General features: G+C 41.7%; 2 protein-coding genes across 4 annotated transcripts in view; both read left to right on the top strand.

The window, feature by feature from the left end:
- STK32C (serine/threonine kinase 32C) overlaps nt 1–14,098 on the top strand; it is a gene marked incomplete at its 3' end in the record, with an annotated part of 459,328 nt that overhangs the window by 304,077 nt on the left and 141,153 nt on the right. The gene's annotated exons all lie outside the window — the stretch shown is intronic.
- Nucleotides 4,781–6,135, top strand: LOC309563298 (uncharacterized protein; the record flags this gene model as incomplete). Its single annotated transcript, XM_082267701.1, has 3 exons — nt 4,781–5,027; nt 5,648–5,782; nt 5,861–6,135. The coding sequence occupies 3 exons, from the start codon at nt 4,781–4,783 to the stop codon at nt 6,133–6,135; spliced, it is 657 nt and encodes a 218-aa protein (XP_082123827.1).

The following is a 14,098-nucleotide window of genomic DNA, read 5'->3' as shown; positions in this document are numbered from 1 at the left end:
CAATCACTGTGGGTCGCTCACTCGTCGGCTCCTCTATTCGTTAAAGCATCACATTTTTATCAATAAATGCAAGGAGTTCGGTAATTGGAGGAGACAGTCATCCTTTAATAAGACTGAAAAATGTACTTTTTGTCTTGAATTCCTCCTAAAAAATTGCAGTGTGCTTTCTGGTATGTGAGGGTTCCAGCCCAATAGCTGTATATCTTCAGTGTGAGATCTAAGGCACTGCTGTCTCTGTTAGTCTCCACAGATTTGATGATATCATTATGGTACAGCCCACAGTTCTCTTTGCTGGAGGCTCTGACACAAGGAAGTAAAAAGCCCTGGCTCTACCAAGATGGTCTCCTCCACGCAGAAATACAGTGCAGAATAAGGCATGATAGGTCAGTTATGGGGAAAAGATCAGCAGTAGGGAGATCACAGGCTGGTGGTGACTAGTCATTTGCCCACTTTGGGCACTGTTTCCAGAGTGAAAACACTCAACCTTCCTATTCCAACACCTAAACCTTGATGGCAAACACTACCCAAGACCAACAAGAACCTCTAATTTGCTACATACTCATCTCTTAATGCATGCAGGCTGTATAACAATAGCAGGCCGGTCCCTTACTTGTTAAAAAAATGTAATGTAAAACCATTCAGTAGTTTCTAGCTTAGACTCTCGCGTGTAAGGCCATCAGATATGCTCTGGTTGTATTGCAATGATAAGGGAACATATTGGTCAGTGCGCATGGCATTACATGTAGATGGGGGTTATCACAGTATTCCTCTCATCTTAATAGGCTGCTATTATTTTCCTAGTAAAATAATACTGGCTGTCATATTTCATCATTTATAAATGCTACAGAACACAAGACCCGAGGAACGATGTCAGTTAAAGGAAATGTAGCCTGTGGAACACTTCTGAGCTGTAGAGGTTTCTCTCCATTATACAGCTGTAAAATCATATATCTCTGTAATGTGCTTTAATCTATAAACCTTGAATTATTTATTAGAGAGGAGTAGTATAGAGGTTATACAGAAGTCACAGTGGTGGGGTATAGATATACAGATCAATGGAAAGCTGCTATATGTGAAGCTTGGGAGTAGTGAGGACATTTTCTCTTTATGCTCTACACAGTAAAATGTTACAATGGGGCAAATTTATAAAGATTAGAAAGAAAATTGGCCTTTTTTTGCTACAGCAACCAGTCAAAAAAAAGCTTTTAGTTTTAGTGTAGGATGAAAGTGAATGTATGGGTGATACCTTTGATTGGTTAACCGAATGTATAGTAGAATTTACACTCACCAGCCACTTTATCAGATACACCCAGGGCTGCTGTTGGAAATCACGGGGCCCCGTACAGCCTACCTGGCAGGGCCCCCCTCCCCCCCAAGACAATATTTTCACTAAAAAGACACTGAAATCATTATTAGCGGACACAAATGTAACAGAAAATCGCTTTTTATGTGTTTTTTACATGTTTTTTTTACGTTAATATAAAAAAATTATAATTCTTTTTTTAAAATGTAACATTTTTTACAATTTTAGTTTACATTTTTTTAAATGATTAATTGCAATGTTTACATTTTTTTTTACAAATTATTTCATTTTTTTACAGGACAGGGAAGCCTGCAGCGCTGTGGGGGGGGGGGGGGGTACAGTGAAAGGGGGGGCACATGAGGAGAGGGGGGGGAATCAGAAGCAGGCAGAACAGGAAGGGTGATCTGTGTCAGGGAAGCAGCTCCCTGAAAGCTGGCAGTGGGGGGAGAAACTGGCTTTCAGCTGCTGCAGAGAGCCACACAGGGCATTCTACTGATTCCCTGTGCTGTTGGGGCCCTCATGTGTGCCTGGGCCACCTACAGGGGGACTGGTGCCCCTCCTCCCATCAGTGGCCCTGGGTACACCTGTTCATTTGCTTGGTAACACAAATTGCTAATCAGCCAATCACATGGCAGCAACTCAATCCATTTAGGCATCTGGACGAGGAGAAGACGACTTGCTGAAGTTCAAACCGAGCGGGGAAGAAAGGGGATTTAAGTGACTTTGAACGTGGTATTGTTGTTAGTGCCAGATGGGCTGGTCTGAGTATTTCAAAACTGCTGATCTACTGGGATTTTCACGCACAACCATCTCTCGGGTTTAGAGAATGGTCTGAAATAGAGAAAATATTGATTGAGTGGCAGTTGTGTGGTTGAAAATGCCTTGTTGATGTCAGAGGAGAATGGACAGACTGGTTCAATAGAAAGGCAACAGTAACTCAAATAACCACTCAATTACAACCATAGAATGCAGAATACCATCTCTGAAAGCACAACACATGGATTCTTGTAGCAGATGGACTACAATTTCAGCTGCGACATTCAGATGGTAGGGTCAGAAATTGGCGTAAACAACATAAAAGCATGGATCCATCTTGCCTTGTGTCAAATGTTCTGGTGGCGGTGTAATGGTGTGGGGGATATATTCTTGGCACACTTTGGGCCCCTTAGTACCAATTGAGCATCGTTTAAATGCCATGGCCTACTTGAGCATTGTTGCTGACCATGTCCTTCCCTTTATGAGTACAGTGTACCCATCTTCTGATGGCTCCTTCCAGCAGGATAATGCACCATGTCAAAAAGCTTAAATTATCTCAAACTGGTTTCTTGAACACGACAATGGGGTCACTGTACTCCAATGGCCACCACACTTACCAGATCTCAATCCAATGGAACACCTTTGGGATGTGGTGGAATGGGAGATTCCCATCATGGATTTGCAGCTGAGAAATCTGCAGCAACTACATCATGTCAATATGGACCAAAATCTCGAAGGAATGTTTCCAACATCTTGTTGAATCTATGCTGCGAAGAATTAGGGCAATTCTGAAGGAAAAAGGGTCTAACCCGGTACTAGCAAGGTGTGCCTAATGAAGTGGCAGATGAGTGTAAAAAAGGAAAGCAGTAGCTGGAGCCTGACTTGCTTGTATTGGTAATACAAGCATATCTCTTTTTTTCTCTTTTTAGGTGTTTGCCCTGTGGGTTCATCTTTTGTTTTATTTTAAGTATGCGGAACCATTCACAGGGTGCAGCATGGCTCACGTATGCGCAGTGGGCAGCCAGCTGTGAGGCCTCAAGCAGTCACAGTAGGCTGCCCACAGTTTAGATGCTGGTGCCTGCACCCGAAGCCTGGAAAAGAGCCTTGTTGAATGTGGACATCGCTTTATCTTGGGGCAGGTAAGTGTGTTTTTTTTTTAAAGTCAGCGGCTACAGTATTTGTAGCTGCTGACTTTTACATTTTTGTTTACAAGGTGAAGCTCCTCTTTAAGCCTATCCATAGTGCTGGATCTTCATATTGTTAATCCACAGCTTACAGGCTTGACGCGTTTCGCAGCAAATGCTGCTTCCTCAGGAGCACAGTACAGGGTATCTATACCATATAGCATAAGATTATGACAATCACAGTCGTGTATAAACCATATTTATGACAAACATATATAAACAAAATATAAACTATATATAAAATACAAAGATGTATACTTTATCATGGCATCTCTCAGAAAAAAAAAAAAAACATATAAACAGTTGACATACTGTATATAGTAATTGAAAAGATAAAAAAGCTATAGTTTTTTGTAATGTTACAAAGACTTTTATGTATTTACTAATTAATGTTTTAACAACCATTTTATATTGAGGAACGTGACTTATATTTACTGCCACTTTTTTAGTTAGGAAGTCCCATGAGTGATTTTTAATGAGAGCGCGCTGAGTTCGGCATGGATGGTGTTTCAAACTCTCTTTTCTAATATTCACAAGTGCAATAGAAAACCACATTTTATTCGTTTATATAGAGTTTATTTTGCACATTCATAAACCAAATCTGCATATTCAATGCGAACATTCAGTTTTTGTCTTTGCACAGATTACATTTCCAGCAAGTCCTCGGTGTTCTTTCTTCCCCTTGTGTCTTGAGACTTTGTTCAGGAACAATTGTCTTGTCAGCAAGGAAGGTTCTGAGCTGTGCAGATATTGTAGCATTCAGATAATAGTTTAAGAATACTCTATAATTTATGCTTCACTTCCAGCCACTCAGGTCAATGAAACATGAGAAGTGAAAAATGTTCTGGTGCAGCATATCTCATGCAGCATAAACCTTTCAAGTGCAGATATTCGAGAATTTGCATATTAGTCTTCGACACTTACAAGTAATCTGCCAAACTGATGAAATTCAATGAGGTGCATCTTTTTGAGCACAAACTCATTTTACTTTCAATTTCTACCAAAACCCCAGAGTGCTAAAATGTCGAGCCGTGCCTATAAATACACCTTTTCATTTCCCGTAAAAGAGTAAATATATAAATAATCCCTCTCGCTTTAGATCCATTGGGAAATGTTAGGTGCTGGTTCGCTTATGCCTCGTTTCCACTGAGCGGAACGGTTCGGATCGGTTCGGTACGGTACGCTATTTTTGGTGTTTCCATTATGAAAGTGGCCCATACAACCGAACCAAACCGCACCATTCGTGGTCCTCCTTCAGATGTAGGGCCATAGGAAATGGTACGGTACGGTTAGGGCGGAGCTACTGGTGTCACACGATACATTCCACTGATTGGTGGACAGGAAAACGTCACTGCTGTCGTCAAACGGAAGCGCAGCTCAGTCCAGATATAGGAGAAGGATGCCTGCAAATAACAGCAGGGTCTGGTCAACTCAGGAACTATCCACTTTCCTTACTATAATTGCGGACAGTGTTATTCAGAGTGAGCTTGATGGATCAGTGAGGAATGAAAAGGTGTATAAAGATATTTCCCAGCGGATGGCAGCCGAGGGATTTGAACGGACGTCGGGTCAGTGTAGGGCAAAGCTTAAGAAGCTTAAAGGCCAATATAAAAAAATTAAGGATGCCAACAGCTGTAGTGGAAACAGTCGAAGTACTTGGAAGTGGTACGATGCCATGGACGCCATTTACGGGCATAGGCCAGCAAACCAAGGCAGGGAAGGAGGTCTGGACTCTGCATCTTCATCTGCATCTGCACTTCTCGAATCCATGATAGATCCTGTTGGTAAGTTTTTTTTTTTTTTTCCTGCTTGGCATTGGCTTTCCCTATGCTAACCATTTAAAAAAAATAACTGCACAAAACCATTAACTCTGCACCAAAAATGTAATTGTATTTGTGCAGTGGACTGAAAGAAAATGGTAGGGAGTAGCGCTGCACTGTTTTGTATAATTAATGAAAAATGCGTGACTGGTGTTTTGCTTAATTAGTATGGGCTTGATAATATCAATGGGGGCTGAATATGCATAAAAATACTATTAAAGGCTATCATGCATGATTTCAAGCAGCCACAGTGCACTTTAACCAAGTAAAGTTAATCTCAGAATGGATAGGGAAATGTACTGTCTGTATAAACCAGCCCCTATTTTTGAGAAAAAAGACAACTGTAGAAAAGATAATGGAGATTTCTGATGCTCTCATTGTACCTTAGCCTTTAAACTGATATAGTTCCATTATTTTTTATTTAAATACCTGTACAGAAGAGTATAGGCATCTCATTTTTTTACCCACTCTGCATCCCATTGTTTACTACCTGATGATAACTGCCATGAGGATAACTGCCATAAGATAGTACACTGTGTCTTCTTCTCGTTTGTGTATAAAACCCTTGATATGTGCATTTTCAGATACTGTGGATGGACTCTCCAATGATACCTCTAACTTTTCAGACGATGGTCCATCGACATCTTTCAGCAGCACCAGTACGATTGTGTCAACACCAAGCCTACCACAGAGTACGCCAAATGCACCACGTCACACAGGTAAGACATTATGATCAGAGTGAAAGTTATAATTGTGCATTTTCTTAAATCAATATTCTGGTATTTTGTATATTCCAGGTGAAAGGAGACGGTTGCAGCTGGATCTGCGCACAGTTATTGATGATATGAGGGCAGTAGAGGAAAGACAACAGGAAAGGATGGAGACCCTTTCTGAGCGGTGGTTTCAGGCACTGCGTCAGGATGCCCAGGAAGCTATGCGCCAGGAGGCTGAGATTGCCCGGCAGCAGATGGAGCAGTTGTCTACCTTCAACCAGGCCTTCCTTGGTGTCCTAGGGCAGCTTGTTCAAGTGCTGGGAGCCAGTCGTGATCCCAGGCCACCGCCAAGGCAATAGTGCCTGTCAGCCAGCACAGGACCTGTACCCTTTGTTTTTTGGTAATTTTTCAGTTTTGTTTTGTAAAAATGTTTTATTTTTTTGAATTCTTACTTGTAAGAAAATATAGAAAGAATATTTTTGTTGCTGAATAAAAGAGATTTTATAAGAGACTTTGGGTGTGTCTGATTCATTAATGTAAAAATTTATTAAAACTTTAAAACAATCATGGTAAAAAATTAGGTGTTGAGGTGACGCATCAGAGCCTGACGTATTTCATTGCACTCATCTTCAATATCCTGTGCTATTACCCTTACTGGCTCTTCTGCAGACGTATTCCAATCCTGGTGGAAGTCTTCTCCATGACTTTCACAAAGATTGTGAAGAGCACAGCAAGTAAGCACCATGGATTTGACAAGTTGAATGTCACTGTCATTCCTCTTCATAAGACACCGCCACCTACCTTTCAGTCTTCCAAAAGCATTTTCAACTACGACCCGTGCCCTGGATGTTTTCTTGTTGTAGGTTTGTTGTTCTGGTGTCAGGCGGCCATTGTCAGGAAATGGTTTCAGGAGCCAATTTTGTAAAGGGTAGGCAGAGTCCCCGAGCACATAATAGCCAACATTCACCCCCCAAATGTTCTTAGTGGAAAGAGGGTACAGCCCTCCCTGCCCAACCCAATCCCAAAATGTGGACAATCGTAGAACCCGAGCATCATGCAAACTCCCAGGTTTTCCAACATTCACACTCCAGAATAGTCCTTTTCCATCCACCACTCCCTGGAGGATGATGGAATGCCAGCCCTTTCTGTTGAAGTAGTCAGTGTGGTATTCTTGTGGTGCTATTATTGGTATGTGTGACCCATCAATAGCACCAACACACTGTGGAAGACCCCACCTGTTTTCAAAGTAGTCAGCCATGTCTTTAAGCTTTTCCCTGTCTGGAAAATGAACAATTTCAGGAGCTAGCGATGTGCAGACAGCCTTACAGAAGTCCTGCACACAACGGCACACTGATGATTTACTGACACCAAAAAGATGACCTATACTTCTGTATTCACTGTTGGTAGCCAGCTTCCACAGTGCAATGGCTACTCTTTTCCTCACTGGCAAACTGGCTCGGAAGTTTGTGCTTTGCTTCTCCATCGCTGGACGTAGCCTTGCACAAAGGTATGAAAAGGTTTCCTCCGACATTCGGAAATTGTGCACCCACTGTGTGTGTGTGAATCCTGGGACGGTCACATCCCACCACTCATTGGCACGGGGGAGAGCCCAAATGACTGGTCGGCGGCGCTGCTTTGACAAAAGGAGAAGCATCTTTAAAAGAAGAAAACGCAGATGTTACCATATCACAAATAATAAAAACATATTAATACAACATACTATATTTTACAAGGTCAGATAGCATCATGTATAAAAGTGAGCAATGAGTACACATTGCAAGTATTACACCTTATACATAAATAAAAAAATACAGAATCTGCAAAGATCTAATATAAGATGGGAAGGATATACAGTACATTATGTATTCAACAACATACATGTTGCACACGTATGTAAACATGCACATTTGAAGTATTACACCTTATACATAAATACTCATTATACTACTAATGATTTGTTATGCATTTGATTTAATACTTCAAATGTGCATGTTTACATACGTGTGCAACATGAATGTTGTTAAGTACATATGTACTGTATATCCTTCCCATCTTATATTAGATTTTGTCATATTCTGTATTATTTTACTTTTTAATACGGGTAGAAATAAATGACAATTGGCATAATGTTGCTTACCCTATAACGCTGCCGTCTTTGTCTTTGCCGCACAAAGGTGTACTTCTCCTCCTGACTCAAGACCCAAGCCAAAAGTTTTCTTCTCTTTTCTGCTGTGTTTCGCTTTGCCGCTCGTAACCTTCTCTCACACTGTGTGGCATGTATTTTGATTACTAAGAACCAAAAGCCAAGTAGAGCAAAGACGAGCTGCTGGATGACCTCCATTGTTGTTGTTGTTGTAGCGTCACGTCTGTTGTCGCACTAGTGTGACGCCACGCCGCAACGCTAGGCATTTGGTGTACGCCCCGCATGGACCCTAGAGGTCCGACTTCCAGTGGAAACGCTCAACTGAATAGACCGGACCATTATCAGCCTGCCGATCTGTCCCGATCCGAACCGTTCCGCTCAGTGGAAACGAGGCATTAGTGATGACTTTTGGATCCATTTTGCCTATATTGATTTTTTACATCCGTTTAAACCTGAACTGTACATGATATTTTGGCAATAGCTGTTGCTAAATTAATGTGTTGTCAGAAAGACCAGTTGGGGCTTTTTTTTTTTTTGTTTCTAGCATGCTTGGTTTTGGGGTTCAGAGTAGTCACATTGGCTATAATATGGATATTTACCTATATATTTGTCCACCCCTCTCTTGAGATTCTGCAAAATGTAATGTTTAGGTAGAAGATGTGGGTGTCAAGATTACAGATAACAAAAAAAAAAAAAATTCCCTAGTTTATAATTCATTACCTTACAGCTTTATTTTGGTTAAAGAGAAATTAGGAGGGCGGGGTGGGGACTCCAAGGGTATGTTGCTCTATTGTGGTCTGGGCCATAGATCTGACCCTTTTTGAGGTGTACGTAATCTGATCCAAGAACTTAAAAAATTGGTTTGTCCCTTCGCGACAGGGTTTTTTTTAACTAGGGTACCTCCAGAGGTTGCTAAGGGTTCCTTAAGCAATGAGCAATGAGCAATTTCTGCCCCTCACATAAGTTCCCACTGACCGTTGGTCTTTTTAGCTATCAGTGAAGGGGTAATTCTTCCCAATGACCACAGGTGTAAGGAGCATTCTTCCCACTGATCATCACACTAATGTATCATGAATTGTAGATAGAATACATTTTGGCAAGGATTCTCTGTGACTGGAAAGGTATTTTGAGAGTTTCGATGTGTTGAAAGGGTTGATCCAACAGCATGTCTTCTGCATTTTTTTTTTTTTTTTTTTTTACAGTTCAGAAGATTTACTTCTTTAACAGTTCTGTGGAAATACCGCCACTCCTTAGTAATTCACATGCTCAATGTGACCTGGACCTGTATACAAACTAATTGAAAAGTCACCTTAACTCCCACATTAGATCAATGGATCAGGTCAATAAATGGACGAATGAAAATGGAGGAATCTACCTTGGCCCTCAAAAACAAGATAAGGTTCTAATGGACCGATTTTAAATTCTCGACAACTAAAAAGAAATATTGGAGACTGCCCTCCTGCTTAGGCAGTTATGTCAGAGACCAGTGTTTGAACTCATTTTAGAAAGTTTTTCGGGGACCTTTTTATCTCCCCGTTGGCGAGAACTATTGACTGAATACAACAAGTGAGTCTCCAGGTGATTCTCCTTTGGTATTATTATACAGCACTGATGGTGACCTTGTTCTATGTGTCCAGGGAGATGGTGTGTACGCATAATTTATGTAAGCAACTCTGTTTATTTTGACGTCTGAGATAAATAAAGAGTTTAAAAAAAGAGAAACCAGTAGGAATAGGATATTGTAAAAATATGGATCACATTCAAGTTGCAATAATGCAGCCTTAAAGCCAATCTCTTTCTTTTCACCCCCTCCCAAAAGCCCCTAATCTTTTTTCTTTTAAAAATGTATACTTACCTTTTTTCTTGTAGTCTTTTGGTCAGTAAGGTGAAGTTACGGATCCTTCACCTTTTGCCTTGCCAATAGTGAACAGTCCTTCCTTCTTAACTGGGCAGCCAAAACAGCAAATGATGTGAAATCTCTCCTACTGTCACTCTAAAATTTCTCTTGTTCAGACCTATGGGCTGAACAAGAGAAAACATTTGATTCCCCATGCACACTAAACAGAATGAATCTGCAAGACTGGCTGTTGTGAATGCTGGCTGTCAAAACTCCAGTGTCTGCATCTGTTGGATTTAGGCTCTATTTGGTTAAGAATGTTTCGCCCAGGTCTTTTGACAAAATTGATTTAAAAAGTTAAGCTGCGTGGTGCAAATCTGTGTATGGCAGGCTTAAAGTTTATCTTAAACCAAAACTAAAAATGTAATACATTGCAGATTACTAGTGCTTGGTGCGGTGGCACCATATGTCTTATGCTGAATGTTTTTTATGTTTCCCTGATATGGACTCCAAACACATCTGTATCTTTTCATCTCCATTACCTGGCTGGTAGGCAGGCCAATTGGTAGTTTACATAAGATAGCTAGGAAGGAAAATACCCTTTGGTTAAGCTCACAGAAAGTGATAAGGGCATTTCTGGCAGAATCAACTGGTACTTTCTGTATTTGCTAAAAATCTTCTTCGCTTGAAAAACAAAACCGAATGCAGCCATCATATCTAAGGACTATAAGCTGCAAAATACTGCATTTTTGTTCTTGGGTGTTATTTATTTTTTAAGGGATAGCTTAGAATTTCTGCCAGCGTTTTATTGCTGTCCTGGTGATTTTCCTCACTCACCATCTCTTGTCCTGGTGTTACAGTGACAGTAAGTATAGGCAAATATCCCCAATGGGGTTGTCTACAGTAATAAAAACTTAACTGAATTTTGAACTAAAAGAAAACATTGGCAGGAGCTAGGCTTTAAAGAGTTGAGGGCCCTGTAAGGAGGATCTTGCTGTGGTATTGCACTTCTACCAAATGGTATACATTTGAAGAAATAGATTTCTGACAAGATAGTTATCAATACAACAGAAAATCTTATGCTCTTTGGGGGACATGCCCCCTTCCTTAGAGCTCCGAAGAAGGTAGTGTGTCCCCTAAAACGTGTCAGATTTCCAACCTCAGTGTTTTTGTAAATCACCTATGCTGGAGTTGTGATATGACAAGCTTGTATCTTTTCATGTTTGTTTTTCACGTTTTTACTAATAAACATGGTATTGGTGGTAATGCACTAGACGTTTATGCAATTATCTATAGCTATAAAAGGGGAAGTCAAAGACAAAGTCAAAATAAAAAAAAAACTGCTCTTATGTCAATACTCACCCCATCTCTGATGCTGTCCCCTACAGAAGTTCCTCTCCATTAGGCACGCTCCTTTTTTGACCGACAACGCGGACGTGGTCTCCGGGTGCTGGCAGTAGTATAGACCGCTCCACCTGGCACATGTGTGTATGATGCACTGCGTCAGTGCACATAGATGATGCGGAATTGGCGCGACCTCCCTCGGGGGGTGCCACCCCATGACACGCCCCATGCATGATATGCACCTTTCAAACAGGTGCAGAAAAATTGGTCTTTGTGTGTCGAAGGTGCCTTCACATCGTAACTCTATAGAGGTACTCTTGATGAAAGCAAGAATTGCCTTGCTATCAAAAATTTAAATGATATGCACCTGTCGAACTGGTGTTGAAAAATTGGTCTTTGGGTGTCTGTGGCACCTTCACACAGTAACCCTATAGAGGTACTCCTGATGAAAGCAAGAATTGGCCTTGCTGTTAAAATTGAAATTATATGCACCTTTCAAACAGGTGCGGAAAAATTAGTCTTTGAGTGTCTGGCGCCTTTATACCGTAACCCTATAGAGGTACTCTTGATAAAAGTAAGAATTGGCCTTGCTGTCAAAAAGTTAAATTATATCCACCTGTCAAACAGGTGTGGAAAAATTAGTCTTTGAGTGTCTGTGGCGCCTTCACACTGTAACCTTATAGCGGTACTTTTGATGAAAGCAAGAATTGGCCGTGCTGTCAAAAATGTCAATGATATATACCTGTCAAACTGTTGGTCTTCGGGTGGTAATTGTGCCCATGAAACCTTCACCAAAAAAATTCTTCTAGATTAATCAACACCTACAGTACAACACTAGGCAGCCTAGAAGTCTTGCAGAGATTCCACATCACAAAAACACATCAGTGACATCAGCATCAGGGGCTTCATAGCTTCTTGTAATCCAGGACTGATTAATTTTGATAAATGTCAGACGGTCCACAGAGTCTGTGGACAGACGTGTTCTATTATCAGTAACAAAACCTCCAGCAGCACTGAATGCCTGTTCAGAAAGCATGCTGGATGCAGGGCAGCCCAGCAGCTCAATTGCATACTGGTAAGTTCTGCCCAGTGGTCTATTTTCACGACCCAGTAACCCAGTGGATCGTCAACTGGAAAGCTCTCCATCTCTGTTTTCGCCCCTAGATAATTGTCCACCATATGATGCAGACGCTGCCGACGGGATGTGAAAGCTGAGAGCCCTGGGCAGTAAGGACTAATAAAACTGTAAAATGCATCACTTAGGTGGCCCCCTTCTCCACCACTCCTCTCTTGACCAACAGAAGCCTCAAAACTAAATTTTCCTGTAACTTACCAGAGTCAGGAAAAGCATTAGATAAACTCCTCTTTAAAGTGTCCTCAAGAAAATTAATCTTCTGCACCTTCTGTTGGGATGGGATAAGTTCTGAGACTTTCCCCTTGTAACGGTGGTAAAGGAGGGCTGCCAACCAATAGTGATCCTTCTCCTTGATGCCACAAATTCTTGGGTCCTTTCGCAGGCTTTAAAGTTTGTGGCGGCATGAGATGTAGACTCCTTGGGTTCACTGAAATTACAGTATCTGGAACTGCCTCCTCCCAGCCAATGTACTACTCCCAAGGGTTGGTTCTGGGGATAGAAAACCATCTGTTGAAGGTTGACAAATGCCTTCCTCTGCTTCAATGTCTCCAAAACTGCCAGAATCCTCCTCCTCCTCCCTCTCCTCTTGTGTGTTCTGTGGCGTAGGAAGAATGGTGTCTGCATAAAGCGGGCCTTGAGAGGAAAGGAAGTCCTCCCCTTCCTCCTGCTGCTCTGCCTCGAGTGCCCTGTCCATAGATGATGCGGAATTGGCGCGACCTCCCTCAGGGGGTGCCACCCCATGACACGCCCCATGCATGATATGCACCTTTCAAACAGGTGCGGAAAAATTGGTCTTTGTGTGTCAAAGGTGCCTTCACACCGTAACTCTATAGAGGTACTCTTGATGAAAGCAAGAATTGCCTTGCTATCAAAAATTGAAATGATATGCACCTGTCAAACAGGTGCGGAAGAATTAGTCGTTGAGTGTCTGGCGCCTTTATACCGTAACCCTATAGAGGTACTCCTGATAAAAGCAAGAATTGGCCTTGCTGTCAAAAAGTTAAATTATATGCACCTGTCAAACAGGTGCGAAAAAATTAGTCTTTGAGTGTCTGTGGCGCCTTCACACTGTAACCTTATAGAGATACTTTTGATGAAAGCAAGAATTGGCCGTGCTGTCAAAAATGTCAATGATATACACCTGTCAAACTGTTGGTCTTCGGGTGGTAATTGTGCCCATGAAACCTTCACCAAAAAAATTCTTCCAGATTAATCAACACCTACAGTACAACACTAGGCAGCCTAGAAGTCTTGCAGAGATTCCACATCACAAAAACACATCAGTGACATCAGCATCAGGGGCTTCATAGCTTCTTGTAATCCAGGACTGATTAATTTTGATAAATGTCAGACGGTCCACAGAGTCTGTGGACAGACGTGTTCTATTATCAGTAACAAAACCTCCAGCAGCACTGAATGCCTGTTCAGAAAGCATGCTGGATGCAGGGCAGCCCAGCAGCTCAATTGCATACTGGTAAGTTCTGGCCAGTGGTCTATTTTCACGACCCAGTAACCCAGTGGATCGTCAACTGGAAAGCTCTCCATCTCTGTTTTCGCCCCTAGATAATTGTCCACCATATGATGCAGACGCTGCCGACGGGATGTGAAAGCTGAGAGCCCTGGGCAGTAAGGACTAATAAAACTGTCAAATGCATCACTTAGGTGGCCCCCTTCTCCACCACTCCTCTCTTGACCAACAGAAGCCTCAAAACTAAATTTTCCTGTAACCTACCAGAGTCAGGAAAAGCATTAGATAAACTCCTCTTTAAAGTGTCCTCAAGAAAATTCATCTTCTGCACCTTCTGTTGGGATGGGATAAGTTCTGAGACTTTCCCCTTGTAAGGGTGGTAAAGGAGGGCTGCC

Source organism: Pelophylax lessonae (genome assembly GCF_965119305.1).
Source record: "Pelophylax lessonae genome assembly, chromosome: 9".
NCBI classification, from domain to species: Eukaryota; Metazoa; Chordata; class Amphibia; order Anura; family Ranidae; genus Pelophylax; species Pelophylax lessonae.
The sequence above is the reverse complement of the archived record's forward strand: the minus strand, read 5'-3'. Positions and strand labels throughout refer to the sequence as shown.